This window comes from Erithacus rubecula (assembly GCF_903797595.1).
Source record: "Erithacus rubecula genome assembly, chromosome: 9".
Lineage (NCBI taxonomy): Eukaryota > Metazoa > Chordata > Aves > Passeriformes > Muscicapidae > Erithacus > Erithacus rubecula.
Genome location: NC_136660.1, coordinates 17,515,663 through 17,534,358, shown reverse-complemented (window position 1 = coordinate 17,534,358; position 18,696 = coordinate 17,515,663). Strand labels below are relative to the sequence as shown.

The window sequence follows — 18,696 nt, the reverse complement described above, 5'->3', positions numbered from 1 at the left end:
TGAAAGAGTAAGACCAAGTATAAGCTGAACCTTCTCCCCTTTTGCCCATGATCTTTATCAAGAAACATTTACTGTCATACACTTTGGATTATTGGCTGGGTAGGACCATCCTCCTGTAGGAGGTTTTTGTCATTTTTCTTCATGCACTGCTGAGCTGAATGCTCCATCCATCCATCCATCCATCCATCCATCCATCCATCCATCCATCCATCCATCCATCCATCCATCCATCCATCCATCCATCCATCCCCCCAGACCCCAGCCCAGGTGCTCAGGGCTGGCCCCACCAACCCCAGGCAGCAGGGCCCTACTGGCACAGCTCGTGCTGGGGAACTGGGACACCCCACCACACCACTGCTGCTGATGCTGTGCCAAGCTGCAATTCCTGCCCAGAAAGATGCTGCTGCATCTCACTTAATAGAAGTTCTTCAAAGCTAAAAGCCCAGGCCTGGGCAGGGCAAAGAGCCACATCTGCTCAGCTGAGAGAGTGACCCAGAGCTGAGTGTGTTCCACCAGGAGTTGTGCCTGGGCAGCACAGCTGCTCATACACACAAACATCAGCTCTGACCCACAGTCTTGCACCAACAAAAGACTTCCCAGCACAGCACCCCAGTACATCCTAAGGGTACTAATTCCCTCCCCAATCTCTATTTCAAATTCTTGAACAACCTGCTTCTACAAAAGGAGAGAGTTGCTTTACCTTGCTGCATGCCACAGCTCTGCCCAGAGAAGGCAGAAATCAATCTTGCTATTACTGCCCAACTTCAAACCTCACCTAAGGTAAGAGATAAGACAGCTCATGGTATTTCAATCTACTCCCAGTGGATTGGAATGGCCTTCAAAAGTTGCATGCACTTTAGTGAAGCCTGTTGTCTCAAGAAGATTCCAAATCAAAGTCTAAAATAGAACTTAACAATACTTTTAAATTGTACAGCGTATTGGATAGCATATAATCTAACAACAGACAAAGACAGCTGAACTCCAGTTAACCATTTGTTTGCTATCTGTGACAGTGTACACCTATCTGAAAAAAATTTATATTTCAACAAATAAAAAGGGAAGTTAAGACTAGGATGCTGTTGTGATAATTTGATTACTGAATATGATTTTGTCTTTGAAATTTGCCATCACTTTAATTTGCCTAAATGCAAGCAACTGAAAAACAGAAAAAGAAAATGCAACACTCCTGTGAAGATGATGTCAAAAGTGAACTCTCAGTTTCCTCAGGCAAAGCCCTGACCCTACTGAAATAATCCCTTTAAACACAGCTTGCTCACACTGTAACAGGCTGCACTGGGCACTTCCACACATTCACTAACCTTGCCTTGAAAGAAGAAAAGCTCAATTTTCCTTAGTGCTTATGAGATCAGTTCAGTTACTATATATTTAGGACACTGGAAAGTGATAACAAAAAATATTTTTAAGTTTCAAAATATTTCAATCATCACTGCAATCCAGTGGGGTCTAAAATAAATTTAAATAGGAACTATAGTTACCAATTTGTTTTTAACAGCACTGAGAGGCATCAGAAGTTACTTTTGTCAGTCTTAACTTCATTACACACTGACCACACTGTGCTGACCACACTATCATTTGACCCTATGTAACAACGGAGTACTGTTGTTTGACCAAAAATTTCAGCTTAATTCACAGCTTAAACTTGGATAAAAAAATTACAAAACAGACTGTTCTGTTGGTCTCTGTTCAACATTTTCTACATTCCAGTGCTAGATGAATCCAAACTTGTCCTGCCTGTTCTGAGGTAATATACAATTTGGCAGGATCCTGCAAAAATAATTGCCTTAACAAATGTGGCTTAGGAAGGCAATATTGAAATATTAGATACAAGTGAGGAAAGCAAAATTACACGCACACAGCACTTACCAGCAGTCTAGCCAGGCCAGGAAAACAACTGTGCAGTTTATCAACTGAGTTATCTTTGAGACATTACCATTCCTTGAAACCCTGCATGTTTTTTAAAAAGACATGTTAGATACCGACATTACTATCACTTCTGTTTTTCTGAAACTTACTGCAAAGACAAAGTTTCCTCTTTTAGTTAAAACTTCAAAAAGATGCTTATTTAACCCAACAAGCAGAAGGAACCACACTGAAGACCACCAGTCACTCCTGGATGACCTCTGTAGGCAGTTACATGATTTGCTTATGCTCAGTGCCTGGCAAGACTTCTGTATCTTTTATGTCCATTTTTGTGAGCTTTACTAATTTAAATTCCTTTTCACATTCTAATTCACTACACAAAATATGCATCTACACAAGGCAATCAATTATACAGCCTAGCTTCACTAAAAATCTGCATTTTCCAAAGAAATAAATTCTCAATGATTGTTTAACTCATACATAAACTTAAGTCAGTTATACATAAATCATTCTGTAAATATAAAATGTAAACAGTTTAAATACTTCTGTGAGGAGCAGCACCATCTTACATGACTATTTAGTAACTGTTCTATATATCTCAATATATCTTTTGTTTAAAAAGTGTATTGAAACCTGGAGCTTCATTGATGAAAACTACTGAATATTTATGACTTAAAATGAACCACTGCTAAGATTTCTGTTACACTGATCTCATGGTGAAATAAAAGAGATAAATATTAATTTATACAGCACTACTTCTCCCTCCTTTGGATGGCAGATATTGCTCAATTAATGCATTAGCTACAGAAATCCTGAGGTTCTCCTACCACTTCATGGTTTTTAGCAATCAGTTACTTTTGGTGGAGAAAGAGTAGCCGAAGTTTTGCCCCTATTGCATTCATGTCATTCCCTCTTTGACCCAAAAAGCACTCAAAAAAGCACTTGCCTTGGTAGACAAAACTAGCAAGAACCAGAACTCCCAAGAATTACATCTCACATGAAAGTATAGCTACAGCATACTCATTTTCCCTCTTGTCAGTCTAAACATCCTGGATACACTTCATTTTGTGTGTACAAAAACAGGCTACGAGCTAGAAGTAAACAGTTTATTGGCATTGCAATGTATTATTCATGAAGTATCCTTATGTTTTATGGTGATCACAAGATTTGGCATGCCACAACTCTGCAGAAAACACCACATTACTCTGCTAGGCTGGATATTTCTGCAGCTTTGAAGATATGCTTTGCTTTCTTAAGTTCATAAACCCATTTAGACTCTGTAACTTTGCAAAGGATTTTTTTCTGTTTCTCTAAAAAACTCATTAATTGTTGCTTTTGCTGAAATATTACAGGCAAGTGGCCAAAATAAAAGAGGATTTTGTTCACTACCCAGCAAGTAGTATGCCTGAAACTACAGATGGCTGCACTGAATTCTCTCCCCCTCCACCTGGACACACATGTATGACCAAGCATAAAACTTTTAAGGATATCATGAACAAAACATCTGGAGTAAAATCTAATTAAAAAATTGAAAACCTATAAAATCTTAAATAATTCATCATATGGTAATGACCACAACATTAATATGTGCTTTGATAAAACAAATCTTACAAATTCAGTAAAAAAAGATCAGCAGCATAATAGTAAAGCAAATATGCAGATTTTAAAACCACAATAAAAATTACCAGGTTTAATATTTTACAGTTAATTACAGCAAAAAAGTGGCTGCTTATAACACAACTTACAGTTTGAAATTACAGCACTTTATGATGAATTCCATGATTATTTTTGAAAAAACACTCAAAAATACCACCAAATTTTAAAAGTGCCCTATTAATGACTAAAAGGAACCCCCTCCCACCCCCCAAAAGACCAAGTAGTCATCTACAGCAACCCAGAGGTCCAGCTGAGGTTTCTAGACTGCTGTCTGTATCAGAGGCCAATGTTGGATCTGTTGACATTGAAGACACATCGTTGACAGATGATGATGAAGATGGGTGTTGGGAGCCATTGATCATTGCTGCACCTGTGCTATGAGAAACAAAACAGCAAATCAGTTGCAGATACAGTTGCACAGTTCAGTGCTTGCATTAGTCTGTCTCTTCCTAATGGCTGATAATTTTCCCTGTTTTGGCAAGTTTTAAGAGACAGTGTCTCAATCCACTGTCAAAATAAATAAAACCCACAAGTCTTTAATGTGGGGCTTAACACATGGTGTGTCAGAACTGAAATGAATGAAGTATCAATTACATAGGGACAGTGATAGGGGGACTGAACAACTAACAACTGATCAATAAATAGGTATCAGCCCTGTATATTCCACTCAAATATACAGTGTCTCAATTCAAGAGAGGTTAGCTCATTTTAAGAGCCATATTTTTGAGTTAGGTTACTTTTGGATGTCTTGATCAGCTTTACTCCCTCCTGATCTACAACTCAGTGGAGCCTCATACTGTGCTTTTATTGTAACCAACCTAAAGGGGCAGGTTGGCCACGTATAACCCCGTTCTTGGTTCTCTCCTCCAGGTCCATGACTTCTTTGTATATCAACTCTGAAAATGCACAGAAGAGAAGGCAAAAAATGAATTTGCAATCAAACACTAGATCAATAATACATATCACATTAAAATGTCAATTTAAATTTCATAGGTTTATTACTGTTCAGAATTAGTTTTGAACAATAGGTTGTAGGCTACACAATAACTGGCAAGTGAGACAAGGAATGCACACTCTTTTCTGTTGGAGCTACAGTGGCCTGGCACTCTTGCCACACTGGCATTGCTCTAAGGCTCTTACACTCAGGCTGCTTGGAGACCTGAGGCTAAGCTGTGTCTTAAGGCCCACTCAGTTTTTATCAATGGCTTTTTTGGTAAGGGAAACTCAATCAGCAGTCTTCAAAGGAAGAGCTAAGAACAGCTGAAGACTTGTCCTTCTAATTCAGCATTTCATTGCTCAAGCTCCTTTTCAATTGTAGCAGTTTGTCCACAAGAGCTACCCTCCCTAAATTGCTGTCCTATGGATTGCAAAAGGTGACTGAGATGAGCAGGTCTTTAGTTCACTTTAAAGGCTCATCTCCCTCGAAGGAAAAGTTTGTGGCTCAACAACTGAGAGGCTGTGAAGCACTGGTCTGTTCCCCTGACATCCAAGCAGACAAAGTAAATACTATTAGGTTAAAGAAGAACTTTACTAACAATAATCACTGGGGCCCAGCATACTCCCAAATGCCTTGTTATACTTTAAATGCCTTTCTTACCTTTCCACTCTTCTATCGTGTGTTCCCTCTCATCTAACTGCTTATCTGGTATCTTTGGTGGAGGCTGAAAAACAAAACTAACTCATCATTGAGCAATCAAAAGGGATAGAAAACCAGTATCAATTAAAAATGAAATTAACCATTCAGAAACATGAACATGATTTAAAAATAACATTTACTTGATCATATATGCATATATTTGGACTTAACCAATTTTTTAGATGCTGCCACAATCTTTAAAGTTTTGAATAAATTTGCTTACATTACTGTAATAATTAACAAAGAAATTGATCAGTCTGGTAGAAGAACTCTTAAGTGCAGCAGTCTCCAGCACAAGTAGCTCTTTTTAGCTACTTATTGCTAATTACTAAATTTTCTATCTAGCTATTACAGAGCAGCAGAATTGCAATTACAGAATTACAACTGCTGCATTTACATCAAGTAGTTTTTTCTATTCTTACTGGCCATCACCAAACTTTGCTTTTTTTAAAAAAATAACACTTTTCTTACAAGGCTGAAATTATCCTGAAGCTCATTTTTAAAGGAAAAAATATTATATTAATCCCTTTGTTCATTAGTTTTAATCACTAAAAGCTCAAGATCTTGCATTCAGATTTTGCTGAAACACTTAACTCTAGTTGAAGAATAGTATCAATTCCTACAATGAATGAATGTATTTCACTTCACCAGGAATAAATACCTCAAAACCCCATCAAGGACAGTCAAATCACACTGAAACAACTGAAGCTTTATACATTACCACCCTATATGAAAGATTTCATATGCATGACTACATGTTCAGGACATGATATGCAATTATACACCAAAAAAGAGATAGATGAACACAGAGAAAGGTACCTCAGCCCATTCATGATGCTATTTCTAATAAGCACATCTATCAACATAAATAAAAACAACTATGGCTTAGTTAAGCTTCTAATGAAAAGTGCAACAATCTTCTGTCAAGCAGTTGTACCAAGCATCACAGTAAGATGGCTTTATACACAGCTTCCTAAGCAGAGACCTAAAACAAGAACTTACAGCTTCTGCTTCTGATGGATCGTACCAAACATTGATGTATGGGTGCTGCAGGGCTTCATCCACAGAGATTCTTTTAGAAGCATCTATAACCAGCATTTTTGATAACAAATCTCTTGCTTGACTTGCTGCAAAAATAAAATTTTCTGTTCAGATTACTGCCATATATAGAACACAATACAGTGTTTCAAACTTTTAGAGAAGAGTCCATTTGATGGCAAAAAACCCTGAAGAGAATGACACAGTTAAGAAAGGGGTCAAACGTGTTTCACTATGCATTTTCAGCACACAGTGCCCCTTGGTGGGACATCCTTATGGGAAAAGCTCAGGTGGCAGTGCAGCCTTATCTCGAATAGCAGCGGGCAAGCACCTACTGCCCCTTTCTGTCACAGGAAACACAGTGACTCCACTGAGCAGGTGGCTTGTAGAACCAGTAAGCCACTGAAGTAACTACAGGGTATCTATGTATTATGAACATAAATCCCTTATTCTCATCCTTAGAGAACAAAGATTGCTCTGCCTGCACAACTTCTATTCCAACTTCCCCCCACTTTTCTCTAAACTGTGTTGGCATCTGTCATTGAGAAGAATATAGATATTTACTTGTCTTTATAAAGACAGCTCCAAGAATAGAAGCTGTCTCACAAATATATGAAAGTGGAGGCAAGCACATGTCAGCACATTCAGCCACTCTCATGATATAAATATTTAGAGCTTTAGCAGGATGATTTTATAGTGAACAAAACCAAGCTACATTTCTGTTCAATATATCACAGTTTAAAAACTTTTAAAACATACATCACACAGAAGACAGAGCTTACCTTTAAGTTTATTGTGTTCTGAGTCAGCTGGGAAAAGGACATCTGGAAAGAGTTTTTCAAAACTATATCCAGCATATTTGGGTCTGTTCTCCACATAAGTTCGGACTGTGGGCTGTAGTTTCTTCATAAATTCGGGGCATGGTGTTCCTAGCTGCTCTATAACTTTATTCCATTGATCAATATCTAAGGTTATGCAGCTAAGAAAAACACTGTGTTTGGTTTTCAACTAGAAAGCTATGTTAAAACCACATGGAATAACCAACAGAGAAAACACAGAAATGATAATAGAGTATCAAGTTCATCATCATGACTTAGGACTACTTTCTCAGTGAAGCAAAGCTAGGCTATGATAGTGTGGTCAAGGCAATATGTATTTCACTCAAAATCATTACTGGCTAGAAAAGGATATAATTCTGAGAAACAGATATTAGAAGACTCTCAAAATATTTAAACAGAACAAACTTAAATCCTTGTGTGGGTTCTGGACAACTCACTCCCTGATATGTGCACACATTCACAGCAGCCAAGCTACTGGACATCACCAAGGCACTCCTGAGAATGACCCCAAGGGGCTGCTCTGTCCTCCATTCTGATCTTGGAACTTCAGCCAAGTCCTGGGCAACCTCTCACCAAGGATGTGCAACACTGAGCACCACTGGGCACACAAAGGACCAAGGCTTGGCCCACAAAGGCCAGTGACAATACTGTCAGGGACTTGAAGTTAAAGTGTTTCAAGGATGCATAAGGAACATCTTAACTGAGAAGTTTGCACACTGTAAAGAGGAGACTGACCACTTCAGGGCAGAAAAATTTAATACATTTTACTGGAACAAAAAAAAAAGTAAATTTTGGCTCAGGAATTCCTAGTTGCAGATGGTTAAATACTGGGGGAGAGCTCAGATAAAATTTTATGTACACTAATTCACATTCTCCCCAACTTTTTCTTTTTGACTGCCATCAAAAACTGGATACCAGGCTACCTAAATCTACAAGGGGTTGAAGCAGACCCTCTCTTATATTCTTAACAGCAGATCTCTATACTAGGATTCTCAAGCTCTGAGGAGCTTTAGTAAAGACTTTGACAAAAGGAACTATTTACATTGTATGGCACTGAGTCTAAATTGAAAAGCCATGCCAGCAAACCAGATGCATATAGCAAAGCATGGTGCAGCTCATGCAATGACAGAGCTGTGTGAAAGTAAGGATGCTCTGAACTTCCTTACCATGGCTCAAAAATCTCCATCCCATTTTCACCCCTAAATGGTACTATATCAATTTTTAAACAGTAACCTGCAGCAAAAGCAGGAAACATTTATCATGGCATCTAAAAAAAAAAAATGCTCTGTAAGTAATAGTAAATCAAACAGGATATCAAGGTTCAGTTAGTTTCAGTAGTTTTAGCAATAATCTAGAGGTTTCAGTTCTGTTTGTCTGGAGCAGACTCTTTGTTTGAAATACTGTTCACAGGACAGCCCATACAGACACCACCAAACCATTCATGGAATACAGAGACAGAAATGCCAGGTGTTTCTGAAAGCTGCTTGCAGGATCATTTCTGCATACAAAAAAATAAATCTCCAGAGTGAAACTAATGAAGATGGTTAGGAATTTTTGTAAACATTTTCTATAAAATGCAAAGAATAGTAACTACAAGCATGCTCAGGTACTAAACAAGATTAGTAAAATACTACATAAAAATGAATTCCAAAGCAAAATCCAATGCATGTGAACCAAGAAAACACCTCCTACACAAAAAGAAGTCTGTCTTAAGTGTGACAACATTCAAAAGTAATGGATAGAGACTATATTAACACTGGAAAAAGAAAAGAAGAGGGGGAAAAAAAAAGGAAAAAGAAAAAAGAAGTCTGTTTGCCCAAGTGGTATATAATGGACTTGCAAATTGCAATTTGAAAAGGCAGTTTAAAACCAGTATTTTAAAAATTAGAACCACCTTAATCTGGAACTATATCGTTGCTGTATCTTTTGATCTTTTACAACTACATCCTAGGCCAAGGGTAAGGATACGATCTGTACCAGGAAATAAAACACCACCTTTGATCATTTCTCCCATGATGCACCCAACTGACCAAATGTCAACTGAAAACAAAATGCAATGATATTAACATAAAAGATAGTTATTAAAATAAAATAAATAAAAACATCTAGACACACACATACACATGAAGTGACTATAAAAAGCATGTGCAATGAAAATGAGTGAAGGTGAATGTATGCTAACTACAGGACCAGCAGAGACTATGTCCTACTGCTAGGTGCAGCCTGAATATAAATGATTTTTTTTTCAGTGTATCACAAGAAAAAATCCATGTTCATTTAATAAAAAAAAAAATTGTACAATATGCATCTTCATGACACAACATCAATAAAAAATGGTTAATCACTTCCTAGCTAATTCAACCTGCTGCAGCAGCACAAGGATACAGTCCCTTCCTGGAAAGAGGATTTTGTGGCAAACCATTTCGCCCATAATGCACCCCACAGACCATAAATCCACTATGTTTGTAGCACAAAAAGAAGGAAAAGCAAAGCAAACGGTCATTTAAAATTAAAAGAAGCATAACATGACTGCATCCTATAAACTGCAGAGACAGCACAAGAAGAAAAGCAAGTCTTTGTATTAATCAATGAAAACAGTTTAACATACACTGTGTGCAAGGATTAGCTTTTAACTGTCTCAAATACAAGGCAGAAAAACATCCTTTTGTTTAATATAGTGCTAGAGCAAGTGCATGAGCAGAGAGAGAGACATGGATGGAGCAGAGCAAAGCACTTCTCCAAGGCTGGAGGATTCAAAGCTACCTCTGCCAAGAGAATAGACTCAAGCACCAAAGACAGATTTCCTCCTTGAAAGTAACTCCACTATAATTGCAGGAATTATTCTAAAAGTAACTAAGTAAAATGACCTGCAAAAATATTGACTATTGAAACAGCTCAAATTTTCAGGAGAATTAATTAGGTATTACATAGGAATATCAAGTATTTCCTAGAAGTCAAATTACCATGCATCTCTCTCTTGCTTTAAAAAGCAAACAGAATCAGTAAAAGATCACTTAGAATTTTAGAGGATCAGTTAATGACAATGTTAGTATGCTCCTAAGATTTCCAGTTCCAACAATTGGTTTTAAAATATTTCTCCAGTTTGCTTAAATAACATTTTATACAAAAGAAAAACTAAAAAGCAATTATTTAAAAATGAAATATGCATTTTCTACATTTCCTTAAAATAAATCACTCAGAAGACATACAGATGCACAAGTTTACTTTGTACAGATAAGCCAATTTCTTTTGCAATTACTTTCAGAGGTATTGTTAATTCCATGCAAAAGTTCTTGAAGTCATAACAATGAAATTTTATTATTATAAATACTTTGTCAAATATGACACTGAAATTTCAATTAAGCAGATAAGAGAGGGATTTAAGTGACAACCATCATATAGGAAGAATTATATGTAAATGTTCTGAAGGAGCTCAATAATGTCAAGCAAACAATATTGCTTCTTATTTTTCAATATTCCTCCTCCTTTATTTATAAGTTCCTCTAAAATAGTATCTAGATAATATGATAGGAGATCATAGTTGTGCATATTAATAGGTCAAAATTAAGGGCCTTGCTCATTTAAAAAAATATGGTCAACACCTTAGTTTAGTGCTCTTTTTCCTTTAAAAACTTTTTAAAAAATACTTAAGAACATATTCTTTGTCTTAGAGACCCAGAGAAGCCAATTTTTGTATTTGACTTTTTAAATAAAATTCTGAACATTGACTTTTTGATCTGCTAAACAACCTGCTGCCATCACTATCCAAAATATACCCAAATTTCTTATAATTAGCTGTGTCCAACACGATAAAGTTGCCATTCTTCTGGTATCCCTACAAAACCAAACTTGAGATGTTTTGTAGTGTTTTGATCTGCTGCTTCATTAAATCAAACAAAAACCTGTCTAATTACAGCTCTCTAACTTTTGTAGCAAACTGAACTAATGTTACTGTGAATACCTCTACAGAAGATTAAAATCTCATTACAGATTTGAAAAATACTTTAAAAAATAATCTATCGCTGTCAAAAGGATTGCATTCTATTCTTAACAAGACTGTGAAATGAACTTACTGATTTTTATAACTGTAGGAGAAAGAATACCATGTGGAAATGAAGTTTAAACCCAATCTACCTAGTAGGAAATGTAAAAGGAGTTGTTTCAGAGTGTTTAGGGCTTTCTGTGTTTTTCAGTGTTTCCTTCATGATAATCATGGATGTAACAGTGCATAAACCTGTTAAGGAGCATGTACACAAACAATTCTGATGTCCTTTAGTTTATTTCTGTGACATCCCAAAGACATTCTTCGCTAACAAACCCTATGTAAAAGTTAATTCTATGTATTTGGGCTCCTCACTAGTTTTAAAACAATTGAAGATTTTATATCTGTGTAGTATAGCACCAAAAAGTTACTCTGCACTACATTATCTCAGTCATCAAAATAGATATTGCAATCCTCCCAAAAGTTTAGTAGCACAAACTGCAGGAAACTGCCAGGCTACCCAGTAACCATTAGTTAACTGTTGATTTTCAATATTTAACTCTGCATTAAGTAAATTCCCAGTTAATTTAACTCTGGGTGTAATGGGCTATAACAGGCATCAATACTAACAGGTGAGGCTGCTGGACAGCCCATGGTTTTTACTCTAAGTGCATCCTTGATACCATCTCCCTGTCATGGCAGCTCCACAAACTCCTTGGCTGAGAAGACTTAACAGATCAGGTAAACTGCCTTTTAATGAGAGCAGGATGTATGGAAATGCAATTGTCTTTGGATACACTCCACACATTTACATTCTCCAGAAGTGCCACTCTCATTTCAATGACCGTGTATTTGGCTTTGGGAAGATACGATAGTTTTTCAAATGAAAGTAAATTACTACTTATGAAGCACAACACAACTCATGCTTCCATAAGGAACAGGATTGTCACATGCTTGACAGGATACTCTAGAACACATTCTAATTCCACTAGAAGAAATAATGTTTCACACTTATGCAACCCAAAAGAGAAAAATTTAAACTGGGCAAGGTGAGTCAGAAAACTTGTGACTTTCATTTTATCAATTCTGCCTTCTGTAAGGCAGCTGCATGACTCGCTACTACAGCTTTAGGTACTTTTCTTTCATGTCTCTTAAATAGCCAATATAAAGTCAAAAAGACAAACATAAATTTGCAAATCTAGAATACTTCAGGAATTAAAAGAAATAACTGACTTGCTCTACTCAGCTCTTGGCTCCTAAATTACTGGAAAAAACAGTCAGCTATTGAGGACATTTGAAGAAATTTACATCCTCTCATGTACACTAACAATGCAAACAAATAAAAAAATCACAGTCTTGCAATAAATATCCACTCTCTTTCCCTTGAGCTGGCTTCTTTCATTGCTAGCACCGTTCACACACAGCCTGAAGTCAGTGCTGCAATGGTGTGCAGTTGCCAGGCAGGTCTCCAGACTCTATTAGGAATGCTGAAAGGCAGAGCAAGCCCCAGTTGTGTCAGAGTTGAGGAGCCACATCCCCAGCAGACAGCTCAGGGTCTCCCTGGAGGCCTGGCCAGCAGAGTTTGACACCCAGGGTGACCTGTGGGCACAGCCTGAGGTGTTGACAAGTGAAACCAGGGATCTGCCTGAGCACAGGGACAGCACAGCAGGCAATGGCAGCAGAACCAGGCTGCTCCAAAGGAGTGTCAGGAGTGACACATCACTTTGTTCTCCTAATGGGGACCACCAGCTGATTCCTCGACGGTGCAATGTATTTGGTGATATGTTTCCCTCAAATGACAAATCTTTTTTATTTTCCTGTAGAAGATACTGAGAGGCAGACTGGTCACAGAGAGAGTATGGTGGAGAGGAAGTCTACACAAAGTAAAACTCCCTTGGAATTTGTCATGGATCTCAAAGACTTGGATACACCATGACAGTACTCTCTGTGTGCTTGTCTCAAGTATGTAACCGAGCTCTTCTTCAGCAACATTAAGAACTTAATGCAAAAGGCTTAAAGGAGGCTGGTTTTAATAAAAAGCAATCCACAGTAGGTGATCTTAGCTTGTTTGTTCCTCAGTAGGCTTTATGCTCCCTACTTTGGAAAGGCCATACCTAATACAGTTATTTAGCCTTCAATTTGGTACACGTATCTACTGATGAATCACAATTTACATCTTCACCAGGAATAAAGTCAGATGAAGGTATATCAAATTACATAACACATATTAAGAAAATATATTTCCAGTTCTTCCTGTATGTCATACAATCTGCCAAGGAAGTTATATAAATTTTTAAACAAGCAAGGCCCTCAATTTCTTCTCCTATTAAATGCAAACATTTTCTAATGGGTTGAATTGAATAAACAAATTGGTGTATCCAGAATCTGCATTTTGGTCACAAAACTAATTAATAAAATTTTACAGCTTGAAAAAAACATTAACATGTAAAATGTGGTGTGCCAAACAAAAAAAAATAAAAATAAAAATAAAGCTATGCCAAAGAAAGACTGTATTTGCTGACCGTTTTCTTTGTATCCCATCCCTAGGATGACCTCTGGTGCTCTGTAGTAACGAGTCACTACATAAGGCGTCATCATAAAACTAGTTCCTGCAGTTCTGGCCAGTCCAAAGTCAAGAATCTTCAAAGTGCAGTCTGACTTTACTACTATATTACTGGGCTTTAAATCCTTTAAAAAGAAACATCATATATGACTGCTAAGACAAGCACAAAGTAGTCTGTGGTTCACATTTTAAAAAGATAATATTGCTAACATTAAATCCCACGCACACAACTAGGTTATTGCTATAACTGCAGCTTTTATCCCCTTGCATTAATTTATGTGCATTCAGCAGATTACAGAATTAATTCCTTTATTGTGCTTGTAGATTCATATAGCAATTAAAGAAGGAAAATACAACCAGCATTACAAGATATTAGCAATGTCTGAAATAAATTGAGGTTAGTAGGAAGTGTTAGCTCTGAGGAAAGGTCTAGAAACTGCTCACTGGAACAATAATTATTACTACAATGCAGAACACAAGTAACATGACAATCACTTCATTCAATAATCATCTTGATACAAGAATTACTAGAATTATAATAAATGTAAAATTTGCTAGTTGAGGTTGCATTACCTCCTTTGAACCAATATCTTTCTCTGAACAGAAAGGAAATCTCCATGCCCACATGGTTTTAGTTTCCAATTTAGGACTTGGTTTTATACTAAGTTTGGCAACCAAACCCAAAAAGGCACCATTGAAAAACTGCCAAAAATTAACAATCATTAAATTGGAGTGGAATATACTGACATAGCTTCAGATGATTTTGGTTAGCAAGATGGTAACTATTCTCTATTCTTCACCCCTATTGACAATAGTGGCTTTGCAACATTCATTTATACAAACACCACACAGGCTTTCTCTGTCATTGCCTCAGCAGGATCTTACACACATTTGAATGTCACAGAGTAAATATTACAGAGTACTTCAGAATAACTTTGCAATCATAAAATAATTCACAGCACACGGGACAACACAGATAAGACTAAGATGCCCACACTCTACTGAGATTAATGAGAGAAAAACCTAAGATGGGACAGAAGACTCCACCACTAGAGATGCAAGTATTTGATAAGTAGCCCTATCTGTCATTGTTTCTTAAAGACTTTTAAAGGTGGATATCTGCAAGATTGATGTAGTTTTCATTTGTACTTGCATGGCTTACAGCAATCTCCTCATAATGCTAAGAAAACTGCATTAAAGATAGAAAGAAAACAACTAAGAGAGTTCTAGAACAACAGAATTTTAATGACTAGTTAAAAGTCTTGCATATGTATATATTCACACATGCATTTCCACAGGGACTCTGCAGACAACTTTAGCTTAAAACACTCTCAAACACCACAAATTAATTTAAGTTCTATGAGGCCTTCTGGTCATTTAATATGCATGTTTCAGATTCTGTTACAGTCCTTTTTATTGTCAACTTTATTTCTGCACACTTCTATTATTTTCAGGATATTCACTGCAGAATGCCAGGCACATGCTCATGGTATTAACTACCCTCATCCTTCCCAAAGCTGCAGGATTAACACTCAAAATGTTAAGAGATCTTCTCTTTGCTTACCAAATGCTGTCCATCCTTATTTCTGAACACCATGCAACTGTCATGAAGCCTAGGATCAAAATGATGAATTGACTTACACTACATTCAAATTCATGCAGAGATGCAAAACCTGCATCTGTCAAAAATATCTTCTGTTAAATAAACAGAAACTCAAAAGCTCCTTTAGGAGTGATAAAATTAATTAGGATGGATAAATATAACTAGAACCTATAGCAGAAAATCTCTCACTGAACCATAAAAATGTAAAATGTCAGTGCTCAATAAACAGATTCTTGCATGGCCATCTCCCCATTAGCCAGACAAGGAGACAGGGACATCTCTGGAGGGTAATTCATGGCTTCTGTGGGCTTTTCCCTTTCTAAGACAAGATTTGTGAAGGGCTTCTGTAATTAGGCCCCTTTGTGAAGTACTCAAAATCAGGCAGAATTCAATGTTTGAGAGCCTCCATGCAAGACTAATGAGACACTCTGTGTCCCTCAGAAAGTCAGTGAGGCACAACTCTGCAATGCTGATCATTCAAACTCAGATTATGAAATATAAATGAACACGTACTCCTGTATTGGTTGGAAATTGCATCTCTGCAAAATGTTTGGAACAGTACACAAAAAAACAACAGTAATGTTGTTTTGCCAACATCTGTTAAAGTCAGTGTAAAGTTGTGGTCAAATCTTTACCCATTGATGTAGCAACTAAGTTTGCCCTTAGAACTTCAAGGTGAAGTTGACGAAAACTCTTTGTCTTTGATTTCTGTTTTGCTCCATACCTCTAGCTTGCTATTAAAAACACTACTTATTTCTATGGCAAGTAGTATCCAGTGCTATAAAGCACATATACAGATTTTTGTGATTTCAGTCATTCAACAAGCTTTGAAAATGTTATTAAGATGCTGAGATTACCACAGCTATGTTAGAAGCTGAAGAACCCAGTTAAAAACATGTGAAACTACCAACATCAAAAAAGGTTAAAAGATCACTAAAGTGAAACATTAGATTCATAGCCAGAATGCTCCTTGGGCAACCACAGTAGCTCAGGCAATGCTGAAGAAGTTTCAATAAAGTAATTAGCTTTGGACATTAAGGACTGAGAGCCCAGAAGAGTGGTACAAAGAGTTACCACTGCAGCCACACGGTCTGTGTGACACTTCCCTTTGCAGGACATCTTCCTGGTACTCCAAGGTTTTGTTCAGCTTCCTCCACAGAGAAACAAAACTTTGATACTTTGCACCTTGAAATAAAAAGGCACAATGCACACAGCAGGTGACACTGTGTCTGAATGTACTCCATCATCTAACAAAATCTAAGAAGGAGCTGTCAGCTGAAAATCTGCCAGTAAGACATGCAAGTGAAATGTCCTTCAAAAGATCTGCACATGTTCTTTAAAAGCATTCATGCATACACATAGTGCTATTTACACAGCAATTGTATTTAGTTGCTTTAGGATAGTTCATCCCTATATGATAAGAAGCATTTCAAAGACTGAACCCATATTAACACAGGCAGAAATTCCATCCTCAAAGCTGTCTTTACTCCTGTCCAACTGCCTAAGTAGTTACTTCTTTTCTGTAAATGTGAAAATGTTCAAATTTATCCACAATTTCTACAGGATCAATGCTCACTTCAGAGGAGTACAAACCACCCTGAGGCAATCACACTTTTAGAAGCTCCCTTAAGCTTGTGCTAAGATCCACAGAGACATTCTTTCATTACCTACTCTAGTACATTCAAACAATATATACTGTTTTCTGAAAGTAAAAAAGACCTAGGAAAATCCACAGCATTAAACCTGCACACCTAAGTACTGAAGAGGAAATGTGAGATTGCATGTAAACCATTATTTCAGACCCACAGATGTCCACATACATTAGAAGACCACAGGCTGCATAACTTCAGTCATAGGCAATGTAGCACCACGACAGTAAATGAAACATTCTCAGAATAATGCAAAAAGCCCAAGTGGCCTATCTGAAATGCCCACAGGCAGACCAAGCAGCATCAGGTACAATGCCTGGTTGCAGGCAATGCTTCTCCCTTCCCTGCCCATCTCTTCCAACACAGCAGTTCAGGGAAATTGCAGGCAAGAAAGAAGATTTCATCTGCATCTCAGAGCTCCTCACTGGAATGAAGCAGCTGATGAGTACTAGAACTGAGCAAAAGGAAGCAGTATTTGCCCATTCAAGCTCTATTTTCTATTCAAATAATTTTTCCTGTTTCCGTGGGAAAAGATGGCACACTGAAGAGGAGTGTCAGACTGCAGATCCAGCTTGCAGACCATTCAACACCTCAGTCACAATGTGATGGACCACTGATCTGGACAAGCATCCTAACACAGCAACTCCTGTGGTAGTGGCACAGAACTGCCATTTGTGATCTGCTCTCCTGTGCACATCATGAGGAAGACTGTGCAGTAAGGACTGAAACCACTCCACATTACTAAGGTTAATTAACTCTTTTCTATTGCTTCAGAAATGAAAATTCACAATAAAAAATGTAGTACTACAAAAATACAAGCTTATGATTTCTCAAACCGACAAGATTATACTTAAAAAGTTACAACCTGACAATCTCAAGCAATCTTTAATCTGTACACCATTACATTTCAGATGCTCAACTTGAACAGGCAACTTTATATCCAAAATCTCTTGACTAGATTGCAACACACATGCCATTAAAAAGCTGTAGTCAGTTTTGCCTGCTAACCATTCACCTGAGCGAATGATTTGTGCCACACAGGTGTTGGAATCCAAGCTCCAATTACAAGTCTTTATCATCACCATCTTATCTGCAGATTTCAGATAGTTAGTCATTACTCTGATAGCAAAGGAGCAGAAAAACGGGCAGCTCTTTCAAAAGATGAGGTTTCAGGTTTGGTTACCAAAACAATAAAGGCAGAGACGCTTCCAGATATTCTTCCCTGCCATGACTACTAAACTAGAACATTACACAGAATTAGAGGAGGTAATGTAACTCACTGCAAAAATCTTCGGTTTGCTCTGTGCAGACTGTTATCAAATCATTTAAACATTCAAAAGGCTCATTCCAGAATTACACTGGAAAAAGGTGTGATGATTTCCTTTCAGCTTTCTCTCCCTGCCTAAGGGACAGGCTATGAAACATTCTTAGTGTTCCTATTTCTAACTTATTTTATCTTTTAAACACTCCAGATAAAACCAGGTGCAATGCAAATTATACAGTTTTGTGCACTTACCCTATGAATAATCCCAGCTGAATGAAGATGTTTGATACCACACAGCATTTGATAAAGAAGATAGGACATTCGTTCATGGTCTAGCTCCATCTGAATCACTTGGCAGAGATTTGCATCCATGAGCTCCATCACTATGTAGCTTATGAAGGAAAAAAAAAAAAAATCAGATAATATTGCCATTTTACTGTATTCTTTATCTTGCTCATCGTTTCATAGGAATACTTTAAAAATAAATTCTCAGCTTTAGCTCAAATCTGACTTACACATCTTGAAATTCTTCCAGGGATTTTTGTGGTGTGAACACATTCAGTAGGCCGATTATCTGTAGGGAGA

General features: G+C 37.3%; 1 protein-coding gene across 5 annotated transcripts in view; it reads right to left on the bottom strand.

Annotated features, from left to right (window-relative positions):
- Positions 1-1,402: 1,402 nt before the first annotated feature.
- MAPK8 (mitogen-activated protein kinase 8) overlaps positions 1,403-18,696 on the bottom strand; it is a 40,208-nt gene continuing 22,914 nt past the window's right edge. For 2 of the 5 annotated variants that reach the window (XM_079312860.1, XM_079312861.1), the window contains exons 4-12: positions 18,627-18,685; positions 18,364-18,502; positions 13,555-13,720; positions 9,019-9,090; positions 6,994-7,176; positions 6,176-6,300; positions 5,135-5,198; positions 4,356-4,433; positions 1,403-3,907 (exon numbers count right to left, since the gene is read on the bottom strand). In XM_079312860.1, the coding sequence (XP_079168986.1) occupies positions 3,762-3,907; positions 4,356-4,433; positions 5,135-5,198; positions 6,176-6,300; positions 6,994-7,176; positions 9,019-9,090; positions 13,555-13,720; positions 18,364-18,502; positions 18,627-18,685 (1,032 nt within the window). In that variant the 3' untranslated portion in view covers positions 1,403-3,761. The other 3 variants (XM_079312862.1, XM_079312863.1, XM_079312864.1) reach the window with 3 other exon arrangements.